Source organism: Alosa alosa, chromosome 4 (genome assembly GCF_017589495.1).
Source record: "Alosa alosa isolate M-15738 ecotype Scorff River chromosome 4, AALO_Geno_1.1, whole genome shotgun sequence".
Taxonomy (NCBI): domain Eukaryota; kingdom Metazoa; phylum Chordata; class Actinopteri; order Clupeiformes; family Clupeidae; genus Alosa; species Alosa alosa.
Genome location: NC_063192.1, coordinates 28,300,627 through 28,324,867, shown reverse-complemented (window position 1 = coordinate 28,324,867; position 24,241 = coordinate 28,300,627). Strand labels below are relative to the sequence as shown.

General features: G+C 42.6%; 3 protein-coding genes across 5 annotated transcripts; all 3 read left to right on the top strand.

Annotated features, from left to right (window-relative positions):
* Positions 1-53: 53 nt before the first annotated feature.
* Positions 54-4,990, top strand: rhoac (ras homolog gene family, member Ac). Its single transcript, XM_048240830.1, has 5 exons — positions 54-135; positions 1,784-1,939; positions 3,444-3,564; positions 3,913-4,043; positions 4,638-4,990. The coding sequence occupies exons 2-5, from the start codon at positions 1,784-1,786 to the stop codon at positions 4,809-4,811; spliced, it is 582 nt and encodes a 193-aa protein (XP_048096787.1). The 5' UTR covers positions 54-135; the 3' UTR covers positions 4,812-4,990.
* A 2,064-nt stretch (positions 4,991-7,054) lies between these two features.
* On the top strand, positions 7,055-19,923 carry rbm10 (RNA binding motif protein 10). 3 transcript variants are annotated; one of them, XM_048240873.1, is made up of 23 exons: positions 7,055-7,168; positions 7,746-7,830; positions 8,088-8,637; positions 8,745-8,930; positions 9,072-9,141; positions 10,792-10,865; positions 12,634-12,720; positions 12,851-12,911; positions 13,024-13,182; positions 13,544-13,704; positions 13,873-13,970; positions 14,297-14,384; positions 14,499-14,703; positions 14,784-14,875; positions 15,023-15,122; positions 15,833-15,924; positions 16,045-16,215; positions 16,516-16,698; positions 16,815-16,877; positions 17,065-17,244; positions 17,522-17,587; positions 18,161-18,249; positions 18,528-19,923. In XM_048240873.1, exons 2-23 carry the CDS (start codon positions 7,814-7,816, stop codon positions 18,616-18,618), a joined length of 2,883 nt encoding a protein of 960 aa, XP_048096830.1. In that variant the 5' UTR covers positions 7,055-7,168; positions 7,746-7,813; the 3' UTR covers positions 18,619-19,923. The 3 variants fall into 3 exon arrangements, with proteins under 3 accessions (XP_048096830.1, XP_048096829.1, XP_048096831.1); XM_048240872.1 differs by having other exon boundaries at positions 7,056-7,168; positions 15,020-15,122; XM_048240874.1 differs by lacking the exon at positions 7,746-7,830 and having other exon boundaries at positions 7,057-7,168; positions 15,020-15,122.
* Positions 19,924-20,051: 128 nt separating this feature from the next.
* lrrc23 (leucine rich repeat containing 23) lies at positions 20,052-23,270 on the top strand. The gene is made up of 8 exons (XM_048240875.1): positions 20,052-20,182; positions 20,465-20,623; positions 20,715-20,824; positions 20,923-21,185; positions 21,373-21,503; positions 21,796-21,932; positions 22,527-22,731; positions 22,957-23,270. Exons 2-8 carry the CDS (start codon positions 20,501-20,503, stop codon positions 22,984-22,986), a joined length of 999 nt encoding a protein of 332 aa, XP_048096832.1. The 5' UTR covers positions 20,052-20,182; positions 20,465-20,500; the 3' UTR covers positions 22,987-23,270.
* Positions 23,271-24,241: the final 971 nt, after the last annotated feature.

Below are 24,241 nucleotides of genomic sequence, written 5' to 3'. Positions count from 1 at the left end.
TTACAAATTCTAACTTCTTTACCTGGACCAGTTAACCACAAGGGCGGGTGAAATTGCGTGGCATTGTGGAAGTGGGCGGAGATTAAGACCCTGGTAGGGAGAAGAAGGAAAGAGGACACACCGCATATTGAAACGGTAAATTATTTGCCTTTAATCTCAATCAAGCCCGAATTCTTCGGAATCCGCATACAATTTCTTATCGAAAATGAGTAGACGATCATGATTGTTACCCGCGCCAAATCATTAATAGATCGTAGAAAAACTATCCAAAATCAAGTTTATCCAAGTTGGTTAACGCTTAGCCTGTTTCGTTGTTGCTTATCCGGCTTATTAACCCACCAAGAACTGGCCGCTTTAAAAATCAGTTGGTTCAAAGTTTCTGGCGAATGCAACAGTACATTTCGTAGTGTGTCCAGGGGTAAATGTAGTTGGGAATAGTCGGATTTATTCTTTCTCAATGTTGTTATAGGGCTAAACCAGGGCGAAACGTCGCTAGCAGGCAAACAAAACAACGTTAACGTTAGCTAGCTAGCTAATATATTGTCCTGACGCTCTTGGCGTCGGTACTCAGCTGCTAGTTCTAGTCCATAGATAGGCAGCCAGCTAGCTAGGCTACTTAGCAGACAAACCTGCGGTCCTTAGCCGCTGTGTCGGCCAGCTAACATTGCTCATGTAGTGTTGTTTTGTATCTGGTTGCCTATATAAATATATGTATTTGTTTTTTCTCGATGTGGTCACACGCGTTGCCCCAGTCATTGTTTGTTTAATTACACAGTGGTCTGTTTATTCAGTACCCCTATTGCATACCTAGCTTTCAACGTTATCGTTAATCCAAGTTGTCTCGCCGGCCGGTTTTGAACTTTGCTGTTCTCCGCTAGCTAGCTTCTCCGTTAGCGTGCTAGCAACAGTTATTCGGATTTTTAAATTAGCACTGAAGTTACTTAGAAGCCTTGCTAGCTAGCTGGTTTATGTTAGCTCAACAAGACAAGGCGACGTGGCGTACTAATAACTGACCGAAACAAGTGAATTTGTTGAAATACGACACATGTGTTTTTTTGTTTTATTGAATAGCAACTCGCAGGATGACTTTGGTACATTTAAACATCAATTGAAAACAATTATTTTACTTCGAGGTGTTTTGGGTGCGGTGGGGCGGTGCAAAGGCCTTGCTAGGTTACACCAGAGGCCGTGAAACACTGCGCAAGATTACTTCAACTCACCGAACGGGTGTCTTTAAAATATACTCTGTTCAATACCAACGTATAGTACATTTGATATACCTCAAGTATTCATTTAAAATACGTATAATATTTCCATAACGCTTCCTTAAACAAAATAATGTTGTTTCCGGTCAGCCCATACTTCCGCATTTGTACTTCCGATTTATTAAAAATTGTTTGGAAAAGGACACGCTGATTTAGCCCAATAAGAATGTCCCGTGTTCTCGGTGAAATTTAAGCTTTCACTTGTGCGTAGGCATGCTTTCAAAACTCGATGCTCAGCTTGTTCTTTCTGCTAGCGTTCACTGTTGAGCCTCTTCCCCTTCGCAATGTCTGCAGTGATTGCGATTCCTACAGATGTTTGTTGAAGTACAGTCATGAAGTGGTTATAATATAACCTGACTACTCAAATGCACTCTAGATGAGTACATATCCATATTTATTCTCAACTGTCTGTCAGTGTTGGGATTCCCTCTCATAGTTGACTGCATCTTCCTGCCGTTTTGTCTCAGAAGCTTCAACAGACCCTATTAATGATTGTTTTTGGTTCATGCCCATTTTAGATGGCTGCCATTCGTAAAAAGCTTGTGATTGTTGGGGATGGAGCCTGCGGAAAGACCTGCCTTCTCATAGTCTTCAGTAAAGACCAGTTTCCAGAAGTTTATGTGCCCACCGTATTTGAAAACTATGTGGCGGACATCGAAGTGGATGGAAAACAGGTAAGAACAGAGAACGGTATGGCAAGCTGTGTAAAGAACAGCCCAGGTTATTCACACCTGTTTCTCGGTGGACATGAATTGAACAGAATTTCCTCTGGTTACGAGTCCATTATACTACACTTAATAACAACTAATAAGAATGGTCGTATTTAGCCCTGAAGATCAAAAATTGTTAGACCAAGGATTTATGCCAATTGTCATGCTTTGGTATTGGTATTTAAAATTGGTCAAGAGTGATTATTGATGTTTCTTCCCTTTGGTAAGAGTATATGAAATATCCCAATGACTTTACCAAGGACTGATGAGGATAAACTAAATCCTGACCGTTAGGATTGAACACATCAACACTATTCTGTTTTCATTTTAAAACGTTTAGTTCTAAATACGTTCTCCGTCCACACAGCACGTTTGCAATTTCCGAAAGTTGTCTAGGTGTCCCGCACGGACAGGGGGGGTGGGGGAGACATTCGCACAAATTGTCAGCATTGTAAAATGATGACTAACTGCACTTTAGATACTACCAAAGACAGTAAGGTTATTAAGGCTTGTACTGTCTCCATATTGCATTCACCGCTGGCAGACAAGTGGTGGAAGTCAAAGTGAGTCTTAGGGAACCAAGAAGCATCAGACTGATAAGGTGCAATCAAGAAGGGAACATGGGTTTCCACATCATTGTTTTCAGGTGTTTACAGATTCACATTAAAACGCAAAGCCGAAGTTTCCCAATGAATACGGGCCAGACAGGGTTTTCAAATCCTTTCAAGCCTTCTAGAGTAGGCTGACTTATCAACTGTCCTCTTTTCGGTAGGAGGATTGACCTTAGTAGTAGTGACCGTAGCACCATTTCATTTTTGGACAAATTATGATGTGCTTGCCAATCTATATAGATGGATGCAAGACTGTCAGGCTGGAAAGTGTTGTACTGATTTCCTATTGACCCCAAAAAATAATTTGGGAAAACTGTCGTAACTCCTTAAGTATATCTTATTGTGAAGTAGTGAGGATATTATTTGGGGAAATTTCACAACTGCCAGCTGCAAGCTGGTCTCCCCAAGAGATAAGAAGCAAAGAGATTGTTGGCTCCAAGCATTAACTATTATTTTCAAGAGATTTCTGAAAGTCTGAGTGTGCTCTTACCTCTCGACATTTTCAATTAATTTCTCGAAATGTAATATACCTACATTTTGGACACTTTTCACTGCTTTTTCAACTGTTGTAACTCGATGCACAGGCTACAGCATTGAAGAAATGAATCCACTTAAATTGAGTTTTTGTCCTTTGTTGATGCAGTCATGTACTACATATTCTAGCCATTACCCCCAATACACAATTAATTCATTATTATACAGCTATTATACATAATATTCAAGCATATTGTGCATATATCTAAACACTTACACTATTTTGTTTATGGTCACTATAATGAATATTGTTAACAGATCTGTTTTGTTCAGGTTAAGTTGTTCATCTAGGAAAAGTTAAAGAAGAAACTGTCCTTTTTTAGGTGGAGCTAGCCTTGTGGGATACTGCTGGTCAAGAGGACTACGACAGATTAAGACCCCTATCCTACCCAGATACTGATGTCATACTTATGTGTTTTTCCATAGACAGTCCTGACAGTTTGGGTAAGCATTGGACTTAATGTTTTAATGATGAAGGTTCTGTTGCAATTGATGTCTAGCCAGTCATTGAAAACTGATCAATTGCTGTTTTGTTATTGTGTAATATTTAAATAATAGTATTATTGAGTAATATTTTAAGTTTCCAAGTGTCACATTTTTTAAGTGAAAGTGAAAACATTTTTTTATAAGATATCACTAAATTGTAATGTATTGAATTCACTCCTGTTAACTGACATGGGTGCAGCCCCAACCTAATCAGGTGGATCGGTTTCAGATCAGAGCAGCATCCAGTGGTCAGGTGTGGTGGTTTGTAGATGACCCATTGCATGGCCTTGTATTTTTTCCTCACAGAGAATATTCCAGAGAAGTGGACTCCTGAGGTAAAGCACTTCTGCCCAAACGTGCCTATCATCCTCGTGGGCAACAAGAAAGACTTGCGCAACGATGAGCACACACGAAGGGAGCTTGCCAAAATGAAACAGGTATCCACTGGTTTACCCGTCACATGTCCCAGATATGTTATTTGGCCTCCGAGCTTGATAATTCTTGGCATTCAGTTTGTTGTGTGTAGCCATACTTGCTTTCCTGGAACATCAAGTAGCTGCTATGCTGAAAAACAGTTTTATATTTGGTGTTTTGAACTGACTTGCTGACATTTGAGTAGTTGCATTACATAGAATAGAGTACTTAAAGATGCTGTCCCTGATTCTGAATCAGCCAGTCAAATTGCACCACTTCCTTCTCTCCTCCTAAAGCACCGTGTTGATTGGCTGAGTTTTGTTATGGCTCATTACGAGCCCATTTGCAGGGCCAGTTTGACGACTGTTTGACAGTCATAACAAGTTAAAGTTGACAGGTATGTAGTAGATGCTTTGTCCAAAGCGACACAAACTTGCAGCGGTTCAGTTTGATATTGATATTGAAATTCACAATGAAACATTTGAACAAATGAACATTTAAAATATAGATACATCTGCAATGTGCCCCCCCCCCCCCAAAAAAAGGCTATATGTTTGGTAGATAAAATGCATTACCAGTTATTGACCTCCACCATCTGTGTAATTTTGTGTTAACAGGAGCCTGTGAAGCCAGAGGAGGGAAGGGACATGGCCAACCGCATCAATGCCTTCGGTTACCTAGAATGCTCTGCCAAGACAAAAGATGGCGTGAGGGAAGTCTTTGAGATGGCCACCAGGGCCGCGCTGCAGGCCAAGAAACGTGGCAAGAAGAATGCGTGCCTGCTGTTATAGAAACCTCCACCTGGACAGGACGGAGACGGGGGAAGGGGGATGAGGGGGCCCAGAGAACACAGAAAGGGAAGGGACGGGATGGGACAGGATGGGGTAGGTTTGTCTTTCTGGCGTGGATGCATTGGGAGGGAGGAAGGGGGGGGTCAGCAGAGGTTAAAGGTCACAGTTTGCTTGGCATGGGAGCTCTGACCTCTAAGACACCCCGGGAGGGGTTGATTGGGGAGGGGGCGGGGTAACGTGAATAGGCCTACCAGCGGCTCTCTCTCTCTCTCGTAAGGCTTGCCTCAGTAAAACCAGTAGTAAGAGGGAGGGAGGGGTTAGGAGAGGACTCAAACTGGGATTCATGGATAATTTTTTTCAGTGGTTTTGACTCCCTTAACAACCCCCTTTACGCCCCACTTTTATAAATGGCTCTACGATAATTGGCTCCCATAGGTTTACGTACTGTCTCTAGTGGCAAGTTCGAAACGGTCATGTTGTCTGTCCGAACGATTGTAAGTACGTTTGTATATGTTTGTATATGAGTGTGTGTATGTGAATGCATGTGTGTTGAATCTGTCTGTTGTTTTTCTCTCTATATCTCTCTGTGTGGATGTTGACTGTATGACCCTCCTCTATATTGAATTTAAGCACAGGGAGGTCAACACTGCAGGGTGGGTTTCCCTACTATTTTGCCTCCTCTCCATTGCTTCTCTTCTGGTAGCTGATGTCACAGAACATTCTGGATGTTTTTTTTTATTATTATTATTCCAATATAGTGATTCAAACCATTTGCAGTTCAGGTATATTTAAAAATCTATCAGCATCTTTTTTTTTTTACATTTAGATGTAAGGGCCATCCTGCTCATCAAGTTTGTGAGAGTGTGTTTTATAAGCTTGCCTGTGTGTAGATTTTTAAATAACTGCTTTGGTTTGATCACCTGTTTTGTTGTTCCGTGGAGGAGTACAGCACAGTACTGTATACCAAGAGTAACTGACACAACATTCGGTCTTCGTGTCAGGAAGGGTTATGATATTTGTACTTGATTATTAAAAGTTGCAAATTGAAAATGGCATTTTACTTTTATGGCACGCTTTTGAGTGGAATTTTAAGTTAGTGATATTTGTCAGGTTCTGTGTGCTACTCCCTCCATTCTCCTCTTTTGAATATAATGTTAATTATGATTAGTATTATTATTATTACCAGTAATAATAATATTATTCTCTTTTCTTTCAATGCTTTTGAACTGTATATTTAACCCTGTGTGAATTCTACTGGCCTTTCCTGAAGCAGTTACTACTCCTTAAAACAAATCTTCAGAATCTATCATGAGAAATATTTAGATTTTAAAAGTAAACAATTGAAAGTGCATATATTATTGTTTTAATTGGAGTTTATTCTAAAGAAATCAATTGCAATTGTGTTGTATGAAAAAAAAAATTATCTTGGTGCATTTGACTTTTTGTAAAATACATTTCCATATTTCTTCAATCTGCTTTAAAAATACTTCAAATAAATCTGATTTAGTTTAGTCCCCAGAGCATTGTCTTCTGTTGAAAAGGGGGTTCTGTTTAAGTTGTACAATTTGCATGTCTTGCTTTTCCCTAACAGTGGTTCAGGTTGACACTCCAATTAGACGCGATTTGATGTCCTGTTTTATGTGCCATTTGGCGCGAATAATGAGTATTAGTTTTAGTCATATTTAACAAGTGTAAAGATATCCACATCTCTTTGCTCAGAGCTACCAGAGGGAAGAGCACCAGGACAATAAAGGCTCATAAAAGAAATTTCTTATGTCATGTAAAACTGAACTAATGGTCATCATTTGTATTCTGGTGTGCTATGATGACCTATGCAGGTAATGGTATAAAGGTATATTAGATTAGATTCAACTTTGTCATTGTATATAGAGAAAAAACACGAGGTGGCATTATTACTGTATGATTATTACAAGCAGAGGATTTTCAGATTGATCAAATAAGCATGTTTTTTTTAATCAAAGTAGGCATACACAGCAGATTGTTGTTCCTTCCTTGCAAGTACTTCTTTACATTGCAGATATACAGCAAGTTATGGTTATGTTTACTGTTTGATTATGCCCATTGGAAAGTCTTGAGCAGAATTAGACGGTCTGTTTTTTGTCACAGCCCTTACTTGAAAGCCTGCGTGTTATTTTAGTACATGACATGACCAGAATGCCATTTATTTTGTCCAATCAACAACCATTACATTTTGTACCAATGGAATACAACAGTGCGTAATGCTCCACCCACACTGTAGTTACCAATATCACGCTGTCTTCAACCTTGATTCTTGGGCCTGGTAACTCGGAGTAGTCATAATAGTGCAAAGACAAGTGTTCAGAGGAGCCCGACATGTAAGTACAAAGTATATTGCTTGCCAGTTTGAACTATTGCAGCAAAGCGGGGAGCTGTTAATGTGTAAAGCTCTGAAACTTGTGAATGCTATTTCGTGTAGAATAGCTAACGTTTTCGTTAGCCAGGCTAACCCTCGGCGCAGAGGGCAGAATTTTATATGAAACCAGTCTATCTTACTGGTTAGTTATCTGGTTTGTCAGGCCAGTCAGCGAACTTGTTTTGCTTGGAGTATGTGATTCAATTCTCCAGCCAGCGTCACTCGGAAATTTTGCCTAGATAACGTTAAATGTAACGTTATTTGACAGCAAAGGTTTTGGTGGGGGTTGCTGTATTTGCTAAATTCGTTAAAGCTAGGCTAGTCAAATATCACCCTTGTTACAGCAACCTCAGCATAGTTGTGCTGACGGCCAAGGTGAGACGAAATAAGTAACGTTAGTCCTCGGCACCTTTTTGCTGTCCTCGGTTCTGTTTCAGCTCGCTTGAGTCATCTTCAGTTCTTCGCTTAGCAGCTAATATGTTGCGTGTTTATTGGAATGGAAAAGGTCTCATTACGTTAACATTTGCTCTCTGCACAAGGCTTGTGAATGCTGCAAGTACAGGGGAATAAACATTCCAGTGTCAAGCGTTGGCCCACATAGGGTGATATGGAGTACGAAAGGCGGTGAGTTGATAGTTTTTGCATGTCATAGAAAGTTAATTTTACTTTGTGGTTTTTGCATGCCCAGGGCTCCTTACCACAGTGCCTAGGAACACAGATCAAATGTCTCACTTGTTGACTTAGTATTGATTTGATCAATTCAGCGGTTTAACTATTCGATTGAAGCTTGACCCTAGCAGTGTTAAAGACAGGAGGGAAACCTGCAGTGTTACTTGATGACTTGACGCCTTACTTTGTTCTTCTGTTTGATGTCGCACCAGGGGTGGCCGAGGGGACCGCATTGGTCGCTATGGCAACAGCCTTGCTGAACATGACTTCAGAGACATGGACTACAGAGGGTATGGACAGGATGAGGCAGAGGCAGAGCCTGGTTATAAGGACCGTTCTGAGGACGAGCGGCAGTGTGGCCGTGATGACAGCATCGCCGGATCAGAAGATTTCTCCCCCACTCAGTTCGCGGACGGTCGATCGGGCTTTCAGCACAGGGGGATGCGGGGCACCAACCCAAGCAGATCAGGAAAGACTTTCCCCCGGGGTTCCCACTCCCAAGCCCAACCCCAGCAAGCTCAGCAGCAGAGATTCCGACTGGATGATCGGGACTTTGGGTTTGAGTTGGAGTCCAAGGGGCCCAGAAGGGATCACACATCCTTCAGAGGGCAGAAAAACTTTCCAGAGAATCAGGCCCATCACCCTGGAGACAGCCACGAAATGAAGGGCTGGGGTGCCAGGGCGTTTGCTGGCCAGGAAGAGCGCGGTGCAGCTCGACGAGGGGAAGAGGACCAGTTTGGCAGAGAGCTCGGCCACAGAAAGGTGACATCGATGTGAAGAAGGGGATCTTTTCCACCTGATATTGTATACCTCTTAAACCAGTGTGACAGTCATCTGCTGAATAGTAATACAATTTTACTGGCATTCAGGCTTTCTCTGACACAGGCCAGGGTGGTAACAGCAGCAGAGAGGCGGGATTCAGCGCCGGCTCTGATTTGGGCCTGGACGAGGCCGAGCGCAGTGACCAGGACTACAGAGCAGAGCTGGACCAGGCACAGAAGCCCAGCAACATCATAATGCTGCGCACGCTCCCCCCAAACGCCACAGTCAACGAGGTCAGCACTTGCACCGCATGGCAAAATCGCTGATTTTGAAAGCATGCCTTTCTGTAACTCTCCATTATTCTAAGAAATATAATATTTTTTGCTGAATTGAGTTTTGTTTCTTGTATATCACTGATGTATTTTTTTTTCCAGATCCGCAACTTGCTGCAGGAGCAAGGAATTCAACCTCGTGAAGTTCGCCTAATGAGAAATAAGTCCTCAGGTGAGTTGACCGCTGATTGTAACTCTGGATCCTCCCCTTAGTCCCTGCTCCCTCTCTCTCGGTCTGCGATATATCTCTCTTTCTCGCTTGCCTTGAAGAGGCAGTCTTCCTGTTCTCGAGGTCTCTCACTCTCTCCTACTTTTACATTGTATTGTCTGGAGGGGAACTTTGATTCATCCCATTGCCGTCAACAAGCATCGTAGACCCTAAGAATCTGGCGCATTTGTCTCAACCTAGGCCTTAGTATCGTTCATTTTCTTTGTCTGATTTGTCTCCCTCCTTATCAGTTACTATTCTTTCGAACATGGTCTTGCTCTGTAACACCTAGTTTTGCTTCTTTATTAACCATAGAATCCGTGTCCTTGATTATATGCATTGACATCCACACCAACGAACAGCCAGACCAACGAACACACACACACACACACACACACACACACACACACACACACACACACACACACACACACACACACACATTCAGTATACTCACATACATTCAGTATAGTCACTCACAGCATACAGAAAAGCATGGTTTCCTCTCAGCGTTTAGTTGTATGCTGTCCCCCCTCCCTTCACGTTGGCAACCTCACTAAACCCCTCCACACTCATCTGGGACACCCAGAGGAAGGCATCCTCTCAGAGTAAGTATTTCTGCTCCCTCCCTGGCCTCCACTTTTGTTAGTCCCTCTTTTGCCTTTCTGTGAAAGGTCATTATTCACTGAAATGTGTTCCCTGTGCTAAATGTATGTCCTTATTTTGTTTGTGTTTGCCATTATAATGGCTTTTTTGTGTCTTGCTCTGCTCTGACAGTGGAAATTTCAGGTCATTATAGTAACAGGCAAGCAATGTCCATTGTAAGAGAAGTGGGTTTGAGACACTCTTTGCAAATTAACTATACTGTAAATGTTTTCCGGCCCAGTCAGTTCCTTGTATGCGAGCTTACACACTCGAAGTAGTCATCTTTTAATAAAAGTGTTATGTAACAACACAGGGAGCTTGGATCCTGCTGACACTGAATACAAATTTAGTTCCTCTTCTGGGGCTTGCTCTTCAAAAACAATGGATGTTTTCACCCTTTCATGTCAACTCTTTGAATATCGCAGAACAGCAAGGGACATGTTTATATTCAGCTCATTGGATCACTTCTGATTTCAATGCAAATGGTCAGCCATTTTGGCAATTTAGCAACTAAGATAATGACCGAAATAAAAGATATTCTGCTGCAGCAGAGGCATATAAAGTAACACAGGATCCCAACTCCAAGGGCACCAGTGATGTGTGAGCTGGTATGTGGCTGTTTGTCTTTGCAGTCAAAGAGAGGTATTGCAAGCCTGTCTACGCAGGGGAAGGAGCTGTCTCCTGACCTCCTCATCTGAACAAATTACTCAGTGTGATGAGTGGTTAGAAAGCTTTCTGTCTTTCCCTCTCTCTCTCTCTCTCTCTCTCTCTCTCTCTCTCTCTCTCTCTCTCTCTCTCTCTCTCTCTCTCTCGCGCTCCCTCTTTGTCTCTAAATCTTTCAGTCCGTCTCTGTCTCCCTCTTTCTCTCTCTGTCTCTCCTGTGAAGGCACTAACCCCTCACTGCATTGTTGTTGTTGTTGTTGTTGTTGTTGTTGTTTTGTCACTGTGGCCCGGCGGCTGTGTCTCCAGGTCAAAGCCGAGGATTCGCCTTCGTCGAGTTTAATCACTTGCAGGAGGCCACCCGATGGATGGAGACCAACCAGGTCACTTTACACTGCACACATACACACACACACACACACACACACACACTCACACACACACACACCTGCACATACACTCCTCACGCATACACACACACACAGACACACTGCTCATGTTCTCATCACGAGCACATACGTGTGTGTAGACATGCTTGAACACAACACGGGTGCAATGACCTTAAGTGAATGTACTGCAGTGTGGCTTGTATGTCTGTATTTATATTGACGGCCATTTTGAACTGTCTTGTTTTCCATCCCCCTCAAATGCAGTGCACCTCTGCCACTTTACTGAACAGGAGTAAAGGATCAGGTTTGCTTCTCATCAGGATTAGTATTAAAGGGGTGGATGTGAAGGGTTCTTCTAATTTTTTCTATTGTCAGCAACGGGGTAAAACAGGAATGAGGCAGCTCACTGAATGACCCATACCTCACACACATGGAGTGGAGTTTATGGAAAGTACCTCACTGCAGTGCAGATGTCATCAACCCCAAATGCATCCACTCTTCCTCTTTGCCTGTTTTTATTGGTTTGCTTGTTTTTTTTTTTCTTTTGTTGACGTTGTCTGTTTTTATATCTCCCTGTTTCCTGCCAATTTGCCCCCAAACCCACCCCTGGCATCCTCCCCACTTTCTCCCCCATCGTTGCTGTTTTGGGAGGAGTGTTTGCCTTACAAAGCCTCAGAATGAGGAGGTAATGAGGGCCATAGTGGTTAGTCAGAGTGCTGAAGCACAGACAGGCACATGGAGAGGACATCTTGTAGGCATTGTATTTATAAACCGTGTCTGCCTTAGGCCTGGAGCTGTCACTCATCCCTTCCCTGTAATGTTTTTTTCTGGCCTTTTGAGCACGTCTCTCTGACATCACAAGTGGATCAGGCTGATAGAAATCAAAAGAAGCCTGCTGGCTCAAAATAGACACAGAAGCAAGGGAGAAGGGTGCTGGGTAGATATGGCACTACAAGGCAGAACTGTCAGCCTCTGTGCCAGTCAACCATGATACTTGTTTGAAGGTGTCCAATTTGTGAAAAGCAAAATACTATTGCATTAGGCATGTCTGTCTGGTTTTTATTGCCTTTTCTTAAGTTTTCATTTGAGTTTATTCTGGTAGATGCTAAACTGGGTTCTTCTATCATAAATGCAGAGTGGATTTATTCTTAGGTTCACTTCAGCTTGTTTGCCTTTGCGCATGCTTGGATGCTACTTCAAAATGTATTGGATGATTTGGAAGGTTCTTTGCTGTCCTGTGGGGAAGGGTGCTGGGTGGATGGGTAGATGAATGGGTAGGATAAGCATCCTTGCTTCCATGTTTCCCCTCAAGGGGGGAGGTGGTCAGGGTGTGGGTCGGAGAGAGGGCCGTCCACACACACACACGTCCACTCTCACGCACACAGGCCAGTGTGTCCGTCCCATGCCCTTCAAGCCGAAGGTGACATCTCTCTTTCTCTCTCTCCCTCACTCTCTCTCTCTCTCTCCCTCACTCTCTCTCTCTATCTCTCACTATTTTTTCAGTCTTTCTCTTTTATTTGGTTCTGAGATCTTAAATCCTCTGTTTTTTCTACCCAATTCTCTCTCTCTCTTTCCCTCTCTCTCTCTCCCTCCCCATGACTTTTGAGGTGAGATCTTTCTCTCTCTTTCTCTCCCTCCCCATGACTTTTGAGGTGAGATCTCTCTCTCTCTCTCTCTCTCTGTTTGTTTGGTATTATTCTGCTGGATCCGGATGCTTATTTTCTGTCTGTTTCTCTCCCTTTTCTTTCTCTTTCTCTTCCAGAGAGTGCTCATTATTTTAGGACAGCGGGTGTCCATGCACTATAGTGACCCCAAGCCACGTGCCAACGAGGACTGGCTCTGCAATAAGGTGGGGTACAAGTGGCCCATTTGTTTAAAGTGTCTTTTTGTGCCAAAAATATAATCAGGAGGCTATTTATATTGACCAAAGGCTCATCTGGCTGTTTTTCATTTCTCACATTTCTCATCTCTGTTTGAAGTGTGGAGTGCAGAACTTTAAAAGGCGTGAAAAATGCTTCAAGTGTAGCGTCCCAAAATCAGGTAGGTTAAGTGCCTTATGTAATATACCCTTTGCAAGGACATGATCATAAAGGCAGTATGTTGGATGCAACAAAGTGAAACATTGGGCTGACTTTGTCGACATGCCTCACAGAAGCTGAGCTGAAATTGCCTCTGGTGCAGAAGGACTTGCCCCTGGGGCAACTAAAGGACCCTGCCCAAGGTCTGTTGCCCCTGCCCACTCTCTACCAGCCCTCGGCTCCTCTACTGGCCTTGACCGCAGCTTCACAGGCAGCAGAGCTGGCAAATGACAGTGAGTCCTGCCTCCATCTATCTATCTATCTATCTAGCTAGCTAGCTCCTTTCACACACCTTTTCTGTCATATTCTGTCATACCACATTCCATCATATATCAGTCAAGTGACCATGGTAGACTCCAGGGCAGAGTGTTCCAGGGTCAGGGACTCCAGTCATTGCTGCTAAATTATATATCTCCACAGACCGAATTGAAAAGTAAATGGGCCTTTGGGTATAGCTGTGAGTGTAGATTTTTAGTGTGTTCTAGTTGTTTATTTTGGCTCACAGATGTTTAGTTAGTTGTGGTTAAAGGAAGGATTTTTGCATCTGTTTACATGTATGTCTGCCGAGGGTAATTGATGCATTTCACACTCTAGCTCTGATCCTGAGGAACCTGGGACCCCACACTAATGTGGAGGCCATCCTGTCAGCGCTGGCTCCCTTCGCCACGCTTTCTCCTTCCAACGTGCGCCTCATCAAGGACAAGCAGACCCAAGTGAACCGCGGCTTCGCCTTCCTCCAGCTCACCACCATTGTGGTAAGACACGGGAACACTGGTCCCCCAGCTACACAGAAAAACTAGTCAGTGTCTCCTCAAATCACACTGTAATTTGATTGTTATTTTCTCTGTGGTCCTTTAAAAGACATTCCCTCATGAGCTATCTCAGAGTTGTCATCTCTAATGTGTGTCGTTCTGTCCTTGCAGGAGGCCTCACAGCTCCTCCAGATCCTTCAGGCTCTGCAGCCTCCTCTGTCCATTGACGGCAAAGTCATCGCGGTGGAGTTTGCCAAGGGCTCCAAGCGGTATGGCTGGGCTACAATTTAGCCTTTTTTTTTTTTTTTCTCTGGTGTTCAGACTGAAAATGAATGTGCCCAGCAGTGAGTGTATGGGTCATGCTTCATTTAATGATGCCTGTGATTCTCTCTTTATTCCATTTTATGCTCCTATTTCTAATAATACAATTTATTTTTGAACCCGTCCATACATTCTTTCAATTACCCTCTTTTGCTCCCTCTTCTCCTCTTTCTTTTCCTGTCTTGCCCTCAATATTTCCCTTTCTTTTGCTCCATCTCTTTCTTTCTTTCTTTCTTTCTTTCTTTCTTTCTTTCTTTCTTTCTCTCTCTCTCAGTGATGTGTTTCTTACTGATGGGAGTCGTGTCAGTGCCGCCACAGTGGCCAGCACAGCCATAGCGGCAGCGCAGTGGGCTGTTTCACAGGTGCGTTCTACACCAGACCTTTAGAGAGTCCACAATGTATTCTGTATGTAGGCTGGTCTTTACTCCAGAATGTAACCCTCTGCCTCTCTGTCTCTGTGATTTGCTCCTCCTCAGAATGCCCAGCTAGGCTCAGGTGTGGCCCAGGCTAGTGATATTGCAGTGTACCAGCAGGGTGCAGTGTTGTCCATGTTTGGGCAGGAGAGGCAGGATGGAGTAGTGTCTGATGGTTTGGGCCACAAGGGGCTGAGTGCGATAGCAGGCGCCAACCTTGCCGTCTCTGGCCTCATGGGAGCCTATGAAGGTGGAATAACTGCTGGAGGTAAACAGCCCTTCAAAGGTTTTCCTGAAGTTATGAATTAAGATGTCATTGAATTTGTGCGTTGTCTTTTGTCCCTTTAGTGGTCACATCTGAAGCGAAAGTTTCTGCTGTCACGATCGCTCCAGCACAAGTTCATCTTATCTCCACGGCAACATCCGCACAGTCCAATCCGGTAATGAGACCCCCCCCACCTGCACTCTTAAGATCACAGCCTGTTGAGTCGCTCTGTGAGCTAAAGATGTTTAGATTATTGAAAATGTAGATTATCATAGCATACTAATCTCTCTTCTCTTAACTTCTCTGCCATGCCTTGAAGCAGGCCCATGCAGCTGCAACCGTGGAGATCATTGGCAAACCCCAGCCTGCCACTCCTAGCCATCCATCAGTACCGGGGACGTCATCAGAGCTTCCTCAGTACCGTACGTTTCCATTCAGTGCTGCAGGGGGGTTAGGGGTGGGCATCTGGGCAAATAACTACCTTTGCAGCACTGCCAAAGCATGGTGGTGGTGTTTTTGAGCTTTGATGGCTCTTTTAGTGATTGTTACGGCCAGCTCGTGAACAGACCGCAACATAAAGGTTTCAAATTTAACCATTTATTAATATTGATCGCAACATTAACAAACTATAGTGTCTAGGGAGATGAGTGTTGAAGAATGCGTGTATGCGTGAATGTAAGTGGCAGTAGGCTATCCGCATGTAAGATGAGTAAGTGAAAGGCAAAAGGGGGAAAATAGAAATAAAGAGGAGAGAAAGAATAACGTGCCAGTGTAAAGGACTATCAAAGTGCCTACCGAGAGAGAGAGAGAACCCCTTTTATAGCCCCACCCAATACAGGTGCACCTAATAATGTAATTAGTCTAACCAGGCCCAGCCCTGCCCGTGCACTGACAGGCCAGGACCTGAAGGGGGCACAGGGGGTCGTAACATGATGTAGTCAAGATTGCAGACAAGACCATATTTATGCTGTAACTCACCACCTGAATATGGTTCATTCTTAATGTGTTCTTAGCTCATTTTAATGTGTTCTTAGTTCATTTTAACGTGTTCTTAGTTCATCTTAATGTGTTCTTAGTTCATTTTAATGTGTTCTTGTTGATGGACTAACATGCAGCTTGTGTCTGCCCTTAGCTGTTCCTGATGTCTCCACTTATCAGTATGACGAGAGCTCGGGGTATTACTACGACCCCCTGACTGGCCTTTACTATGATGCTAACTCACAGGTAACTAACCAACCAACAAGGATTTTGTACAGTCTGAATGGCTTACTGGACTGTACCTCTATACTACTTTCTACTATCTTTACTTTAAGTACATGACTTTTATTTTCTTTTTCTTTTCAGTACTACTACAATTCCCATACGCAACAGTACATGTATTGGGATGGAGAGAAAAGGACCTACGTTCCAGCATCATCCCAAACAGACGGTGCTAGTGGTGCTGATTCAGCATCTCTCGATGCCTCTCAAGGCAAGGACAAGAAGGACAAGCCCAAGACAAAAACTGCTCAGCAGGTAGACCTCACATCTCATCAGTATTACATCTAGGATTGTGCATACTGTACATGTCTTAGGGTCCATAAGGATGCATTTTTTTGGAGGAATGTCACCTTCGGGGGGTTTTGTAGGATATTCAGTGTCACATTTGAACCTTTTATATTGTATTTATCATATTTCAAGAGGAGTCCAAATAGGTTCTGTCTTTTATTTAAATGGTGCCTAACGAGCAGTGTTTGCTGTTATAAATGGTGTGTAACTAGCAGTGTTTGCTGTTTTAAATGGTGCCTAACGAGCAGTGTTTGCTGTTTTTGACAGATAGCGAAGGACATGGAGAGGTGGGCCAAGAGCCTGAACAGACAGAAGGAGAACGTGCGCTCGCTGTCCTCTTCTGCCTCCACCTCCTCCAACCCCGTAGCACGGGGCCCTGGACAGGGCCGGCCCGACGACCGCCGAGAATCCGCCAGCGCAGACGCGGGATACACCATTCTGGAGAAGAAGGCAAGACTCTCTCTCTCAGAAATACTCTCTGAACATGAGTGTTCATGCTCAGAACTCACTAATGCATGCTTTTAAACGAGTCGGTAAAAGTGTAATTTATGTTTGTGTTCTCCCAGGGTGCTCTGTCCGAAAGACCTCATATTCTCCTAGAACAGATCAAGCATCCAGAGGAAAGAGAGGTATAGATATTTCTTCTGTGTCTGTCTATCCATATCTATTCTTTCCTTTGTTTCTTCCTCCTCAATTCCCATGTGTTTAGTCAGCCATCAGTGTACGCCTCCTTGTCCACTAGTTCAGGCTCCTCTTTGTCCACTGGCTCTAGCTGTTAATTCTCCCTTTGTTCCCTATGCATGTGCCCGGTCGTAGCGGACACCTCCTCGTCCTCTGGTTGCTGCCTACAGTGGCGAGACAGACAGTGATGAGGAGGGGACAGAGAAGGAGGAGCGACTAACAGACTGGTCCAAACTGGCCTGCCTACTGTGTAGGAGGCAGTTCCCAAGTAAAGAGGCCCTTATTCGCCACCAGCAGCTCTCTGAGCTGCATAAGGTATGCAGTTGGCTGATGTCCAACTTCCTCCAATGTTTTTGTTAAAAAATAAAGATCTATACTGTATGTATCTATACTGGACTAAAGACTTGGGCATGATGACAAGAGATTATGTCTCTTTACTACTGTGTCTCTTTACTCGATAAATGAAGGTTCTTTGTTTTATTGCATGTTACTTACACCTTGGTGCCAAGTCTAAAACAACTGTGTACTGTATTTGACTACAATAAAATACTTTACCTGTGATGCTGAAGTGTGTGTTTTTTTTTCTCCTCAGCAAAACCTGGAGCAGAGGAGGGCCCGGCAGGGCCAGCAGGAGGGCCCAGGAGGAGCAGACAGCGAGGTGAGATTTCCAGGAGCATTCCTGATTTTCCTTTCTAAAACTGATAGTTCCGGTCCTTGATTGTGATTGGCTGAATCACGTTCGATGCCGTTGTAAAATCCAGCACAAACATACACCTTGACCGCATTCCGTTCTATATTACTTTGCTACCACAACTTGATACAAAAGTTAAAGTTGCGTCTCGATGTTGCTTGGCAACCATTCAGATAGAGGAAATATATTTCTTGCGGAAGAATGATTATCTAGGAATAACTCCGTTATATTTCTAGTTGCTGTACCTTTACTTTATGAAACTTTGCCAGGTATTTATAGTAACAGTTTTAGAAAAGCAATAAGCCACTCGAGTCCGTAGGTTACGCTAATTCTACAACAGCAAAGGGGGGTTTTAGGCACTCCGCTAGCGCAGAGATTCTACAACGCCCCTTAGCTGTTGTAGAATCAGCGTAACCTACGACCTCTCGGGGCTTATTGCTTAAATTTGCCTGTATTCCGTCTTAATCTGATCACTCCCTTAAATCCACTGTTTTCTTGTCAGTTTGACTGATTTCTGATGTGGTGTATTTTTCATGTCAGATGAGGTACAGAGACCGGGCTGCAGAAAGGAGGGATAAGGGGGGCATCCTCGACGAACCAGAGGCCAAGAAATGGAAGTTCAACCCCATGTAAGAATGTTCTCCACTCCAATTACATAAAACACTGTCATTATTACAACTCCATGGGAATTCTTCATGTTCTGTTAATAGCTCCATATTGGCATTCAGGTTGTTAAAGCCGACAGACTGGAAAACATTTTCATAGCATTGATTGGAAAACCTCCCCGGGAATTGTTGTCCTAATATATTTTATATAACCACTACTTATGTGTTATCAGTTATATGTCATTGTCATTTGTCATAAATGGATATCTGCGTTGACCAACACCTCTACCTTCATGTGCCAGCGATGGGCCCTCGGGCATCAGCCTCGGAGCGCGGATGCTGCAGGGTGGAGTGAAGAAAGGCCTTCTGCTCCGCAACATGCCCACCGACTGAGAAGCAGTCCTGCATCCCCCGCCCACCCCAGCCTCCTCATCCTCCTCATTCAGTTCACTCAGCATCACTCAGCCTGGTCTGTCCTGGAGGACCCTGCATGGACTACAGTGTTCAACTCTGTTCTTGGCCGTTAACCGTTGCACCAAATGCACCTTTTGGTCTTCCTCATGGGGCCGCATGTGCTCTTCAACTGAAGCTTTTTTTTTTTTTTGCCGTCACCTGGCACATGTTCATGATGACCTCACGTTGGTCTGTATGTCAAAAAAAAAAAAAAAAAAAAAAACTGCCTTCAAAACTCACCTTGTACATTACATTCATATTTTAAACTTGAAAAAAGAAATAGGAAATGTAACTTTTCCATGGGACTGCTCCAAAATGACTTGCCTTTAGCTGAAGTACAGGTTATGGTGTGATTATCCTGTTTCTTGCTATGCACGGAGATTAATGCTCAGACATACACTCCTATGCAAAGACTTGATGGCGTGAAAGAGCATTAGCAGCGTTGTTGTGAAGTGTGACTGCTGAAGATGAAGTGTATAAAAGGGAATGTGTGTGTGTGTGTGTGTGTGTGTGTGTGTGTGTGTGTGTGTGTGTGTGTGTGTGTGTGTGTGAGAGAGATATGTGAAATATATATGTGTGAAATATATTTGTCCTTGGTTATAGTCACATGGTTTGAGACTTGTTTGTAATTCTAAGTTTGTCATTTAGTCAACCCCATTTACAGAGATGCATTCCTATGTGTCATGGCTAATGCTGTTGAATTATATGTGCCGTTTTGTTTGTATTTGTTTTGCAATTGTAAATTGAAATGCCAATGATGTAATCTTAAGTCTTAAAACATATGCCTGTGTTACCTTTTATCTATTTATAATTTGACTGTTTTTATCAGAAGAGTGTGTTGTGAATGAATGGTTTTCCTGGAAATCCAGTGTGAATCAGAGAAGTGGGAGTTTTACGTAATGAACTTTTGCGTAATTTTGTACTGTTCTTAACACAAGCGCAATGAGAGAATTCCCCTGTGTATTTCCTCTTTGTGTGTTGGGTGTTGGAATTGCACAACAGAATGCATTTGCACAATATATTGTGACCATAGGTATGTATAGGAGAAACCTAATACACAAACGAGTAAATCTGTACATATCTATAATAAGGGATGATGTTTGCCGTCACCCTGTTTTTTACACACTGACCTGTTGGATATGGAAACAGCTGGTTAAAAAACACAGTCAGTAGTATACTAGCTCCTGCGTTTGATGTAGTCAGCAGATGTTACAAAAAAAAACAATTAAAGTAAATTAACCAGAACTCTTTGTCATTGAACGTGTACTTAATGAATAAGATAATCCTCAACATATAGTTTCCACCTATTTTTGGACTGTTAACTAAGAGAACTTAGTCACTTGTCAGGAAGTGGTACTGTTTCCATGGTAACTAGTGTAAACTGTTGGGGAGAGGGATTGTTAGGCCTGTCTAATGAAAATTCTTGTTGATAAAAATTGGTAATTTCAATCAGCTTGTCACACCGTGATTACCCGTGGACCTCGTCATTTGTTTAATTTACAAGGTTTGATGACAACGTATAATGGCTTATTCTCACGAGAGTGTAATGTTAACGTAGCTTAACGTTGTGTTAGGCTTTGCTACCGTTAACGCTACCGTGGACACCATCTATGGTGGACACCATGATAAAGTTATCTTAACTTTTTTCACAAATTATGTGTAAATAGCTGTGCTTTAAAATACACAAACCGTTATTTCTTACATCGTATGTATGCTATGATGTATGTAGGTTTCAATGGCTGTAACAGTTAATTAAATATTCAAGAACTGTTTTGACACCCAACAGGAAAAGCATCTAGATTAGCTAAAAGCTAACGGATTCATGATGTCTGACCTAGAAGATGACGAATTAAGAGGACTGGACCCAGGTGAATCAGAAGATGATGGAACTAAATATTTTGATGAAGGACAAACGGAGGAAGCCAATTTGCAACTACAGTATAAGGTTCTCATAAAATTTCTCTTAGTCCTTCATATACTGAAATCCATCAACGATTCTAGATTTTATGACTTCTATCTCCTTTCACTGCATTCAGGTCCCATCTTGTGCAGTGACACAGGACATGATTAAAGATGGCCTTTCTTTGTTGTGTCGCACAGGGAATGGTTTGTCACATGCCTTTGTTAAGCTTGAACTTGTAGATAGGTGAGTCACATGCCTGCCTTGAAAGAACTGAACCACAATTTAGCATAAGTCAGAAGTATTCAGTTTTCAAACACCTATTCTGTTGGCTCCCTCTCTAGGAGCCTGACCGACATCAGTCTCCTTGAGTCCTTTGTGCACCTGCGTTTCATAGACCTATCCACCAACCACCTGTCGGACCTCAATCCTCTGGCTAAACTCACCCAGCTGCTTTGGCTGAAGTTGGATGGGAACCATGTCCGGGAGTTTAGAGGGCAGAGGCTGGAGCCACTCATCTACCTGCAGTGGTTCAGTATCGCCAAGAACCGCCTCCAAGATGTAGAGGGGCTCAGTGGGCCTGCTCTAGAGACCCTTAACCTCACTGGTTAGTTTAGTTGCTCTATCAAAAGAATTTGTCTTTTCATGTGGCTTTACCATCAGCAATTGTAGAACTGTGTCATGGAAATTCAACTTCGCCTGTTTTTATTTAATTTATTTCAGCATATTTTGAGATCATTAATACACACTGAATTGTTTGTATCACATATTCAAATTCATTTGAACGGTTACAGGTAATAGTATTCAGAGGATGCAAGGTCTGCAGTGCAATAAACTGACCAACCTGGTTACACTTGAGCTGAGAGGAAATCGTTTGGAGACCACAGAGGACCTGTATTTGCCCAATCTTCGCCGACTTTACCTGGTACCGTATTGCAGTGAATCATTTTAAATAGCAGTATCTTTTTTGCACAGTTTGTTTTAACCTTTAACCTTAGCTTTTAAGGTTAAAGGTCAAAGGGTTATATTTCACTGTGTTCTTTCCATGTAAATCCATGTAATAATCCAAAAAGTATATTCACACATACATTCAGTTTGTGCTTTAAAAGAAAAAGGTATTTTCCCCTATAATCTCTACATATGCTGTGAAGCGCCAGTCTACTGATGGAAGACTTCTCTGTCCCAAGTTTTTGGTCTGATTTCCACACTCTCTCCAGGCCCAGAATATCATCAAGCGTCTGGAGGGGCTCCACAAGCTGGAGCGTTTGACCATCCTGCATCTGCGAGACAACCAGCTGGAGACTCTGGATGGAATCAGTCCCAACATGAAGTCTCTGCAGTACCTGAATGTCAGGTGAGAGTCATATTTGCATTTACATACTAATGGAGGGGTCTGCCCTCAGATGAGTGATTGCGTGTTTTGCAGACCTTTCTATTATACTAGCCTATCTCTGAGCGTTATTAGCTCAATTCACCAATATTAATTATTTAACAGGGTGTGCAGGGTTATTGTTATTTTGCCTGCATGTGCAATGAAGAAATGCTTGTAGTTATAATGGACTTTACAGTGCAGGAAGAGTACTTTTCCATCAGTAGGTGAACTATCTGGGAATCCTATCATCCTGTTGTTGTGTTCGCAGCATCCTGAATCACACAAGTTGTAAGAACCAAATAAGTTACACACTGTGTTGTACATAGTAAATGCCCCTAGTTGCATCATCTGTCTGGGGAGATTAAATCAAAAATCAGTTTCTCTCCTTTCATGCCCATAGCAGAGGTATTCTTGACAGAGAGTGTGTCTTGCCTTCCCTTGCCTATGAATGAGAACAGATGGTCAAGATCAACACTTGATCTTTAGAAAGGCAGTTTATGAAATGTTGTCATCGTAAGTCATGTCTATTCTCTAATCAAAAGGCTCCCTTGTGCTCATGTGCCCTGTTCCTTTAAGGGGTAACCTAATATTTTCCCGGAGTGCCTTGCGTAGCCTAGCGGGTGTGGCAGACACATTACGAGCACTGGTGTTGGCTGAGAATCCCATCATGGAGACCGACGAATACAGGCTGTTTGTTCTATCACAGCTCCCTCTACTGGAGAGACTGGATAAGGAACCTGCCTCTGAGGAAGAGAAGGCTGATGCTCTGGAGAGACAAAAGGTATGGGAACAGAGAAAAACACTCACATGCTTTGTTTGTGGATTGTTTTCAATGGGTCACAACTATTAAAGTCTAATGAACATGTGGCTTATGGTAAGTAGAGGAAATAGTATGTATGTTTTCAGTACTTGTGCATCCAGGTTTGATCTAAGACACAGTTCAATGAATTCATGGAATACCATCTCATTTGATCCCTGTCCCTAACTAAGTGCATCTTTTTTTCAGGACTTTCAAGATGAAGATCCAAAAGAGTAGTAACAACTACAGCATCCGGCTTGCTTTATACTGTCTACAGTGCATACTTGACCTCTTCCGATATAGAGCCCGGTAGACAAGGAAGTTAATGCGGGCCATGATTCTGTAAGCAACACTGCATGTGTTTGTAACATGCTTAAACTGTGGTATGTTGTACCACAAAAACCAGATTAAAAAAAACACATATTTATGTAGGCTCTGTACATTGTTGCATGTACAGATCTAGGAACTTTTTTTAATAAAGGTATTTTCTAATGTATTCAGGGATATCTGGATGTGTGAATTGTAATTATGGTTATGGTTATTGTATTTAGCAGATGCTTTTGTCCAAAGTGACTTATAGAATATTAACCTACCTACTGACATACTTATTGTAAGTAACTTATTAAATTGTGAACTCTAATTTCACTGATAATGAGTAAAAAAGAGTGCTGAAAAGATAAGTTCATTCATTGATGATGTGTCGTTAAAACAAGGTTGTGCTGTACTTCTGGGCAGGCCTAACCAGTTCTGGCCATTTCTTGCTGTGGCAGTTGGAAGGAATGCATTCTTTAGGGCTATGCAAAAATAGTATTATTCCTGACACAGTACTACTACACATACAAATAGCACTGATAGTTCTGATCATATCAAATACAAAGTTGAATAAATGTAAATAGAGAGTAGAGGCAATCAAATATCCTAAATGGAGTGGCATGCCAGTATGCATTGACAAAGGGTGGGGCACCTGGATGGGCTTTTGAACCAACTGATTGGAGAGAATATCAACCTTATTACAAATCTCATTTATACTATAAAGACCTTAAGAAAATAGGGATAGGCCTAAGGTTTTAGCTCATGCGTCACAACCAAGTTTACCTAGTAAGTATGAGAGAGCAAAATTTGCTACTTCCTTGTTGGCAATGGTCTGCTACCTCAGTGTCTAACTTAAAGGTACAGCACAACAGTTTGTAGATCGCAGATCTTTGCAGCGATTGCAGATTCGACCATATCTTTAATCAGACCAGATTGGTGATTATAATATGGTTTTGTCGATTCTTAAAAATGTATATATTTTCATGCAAAAAATGAAATAAGGCTGGGTCACTGGGGTTTGCAAACATACCCAGTCCGATGTCATTGAAGTATGTAATTGTGGATATTATATTTAAATTCTCACTTTTAGTATTTTACTTCAAGTTCATTGCAGTGGGCCAAATCCATTAACATCTTACCATCCATAGTACCATCCACATATCCTCCAATGAATCGGCTA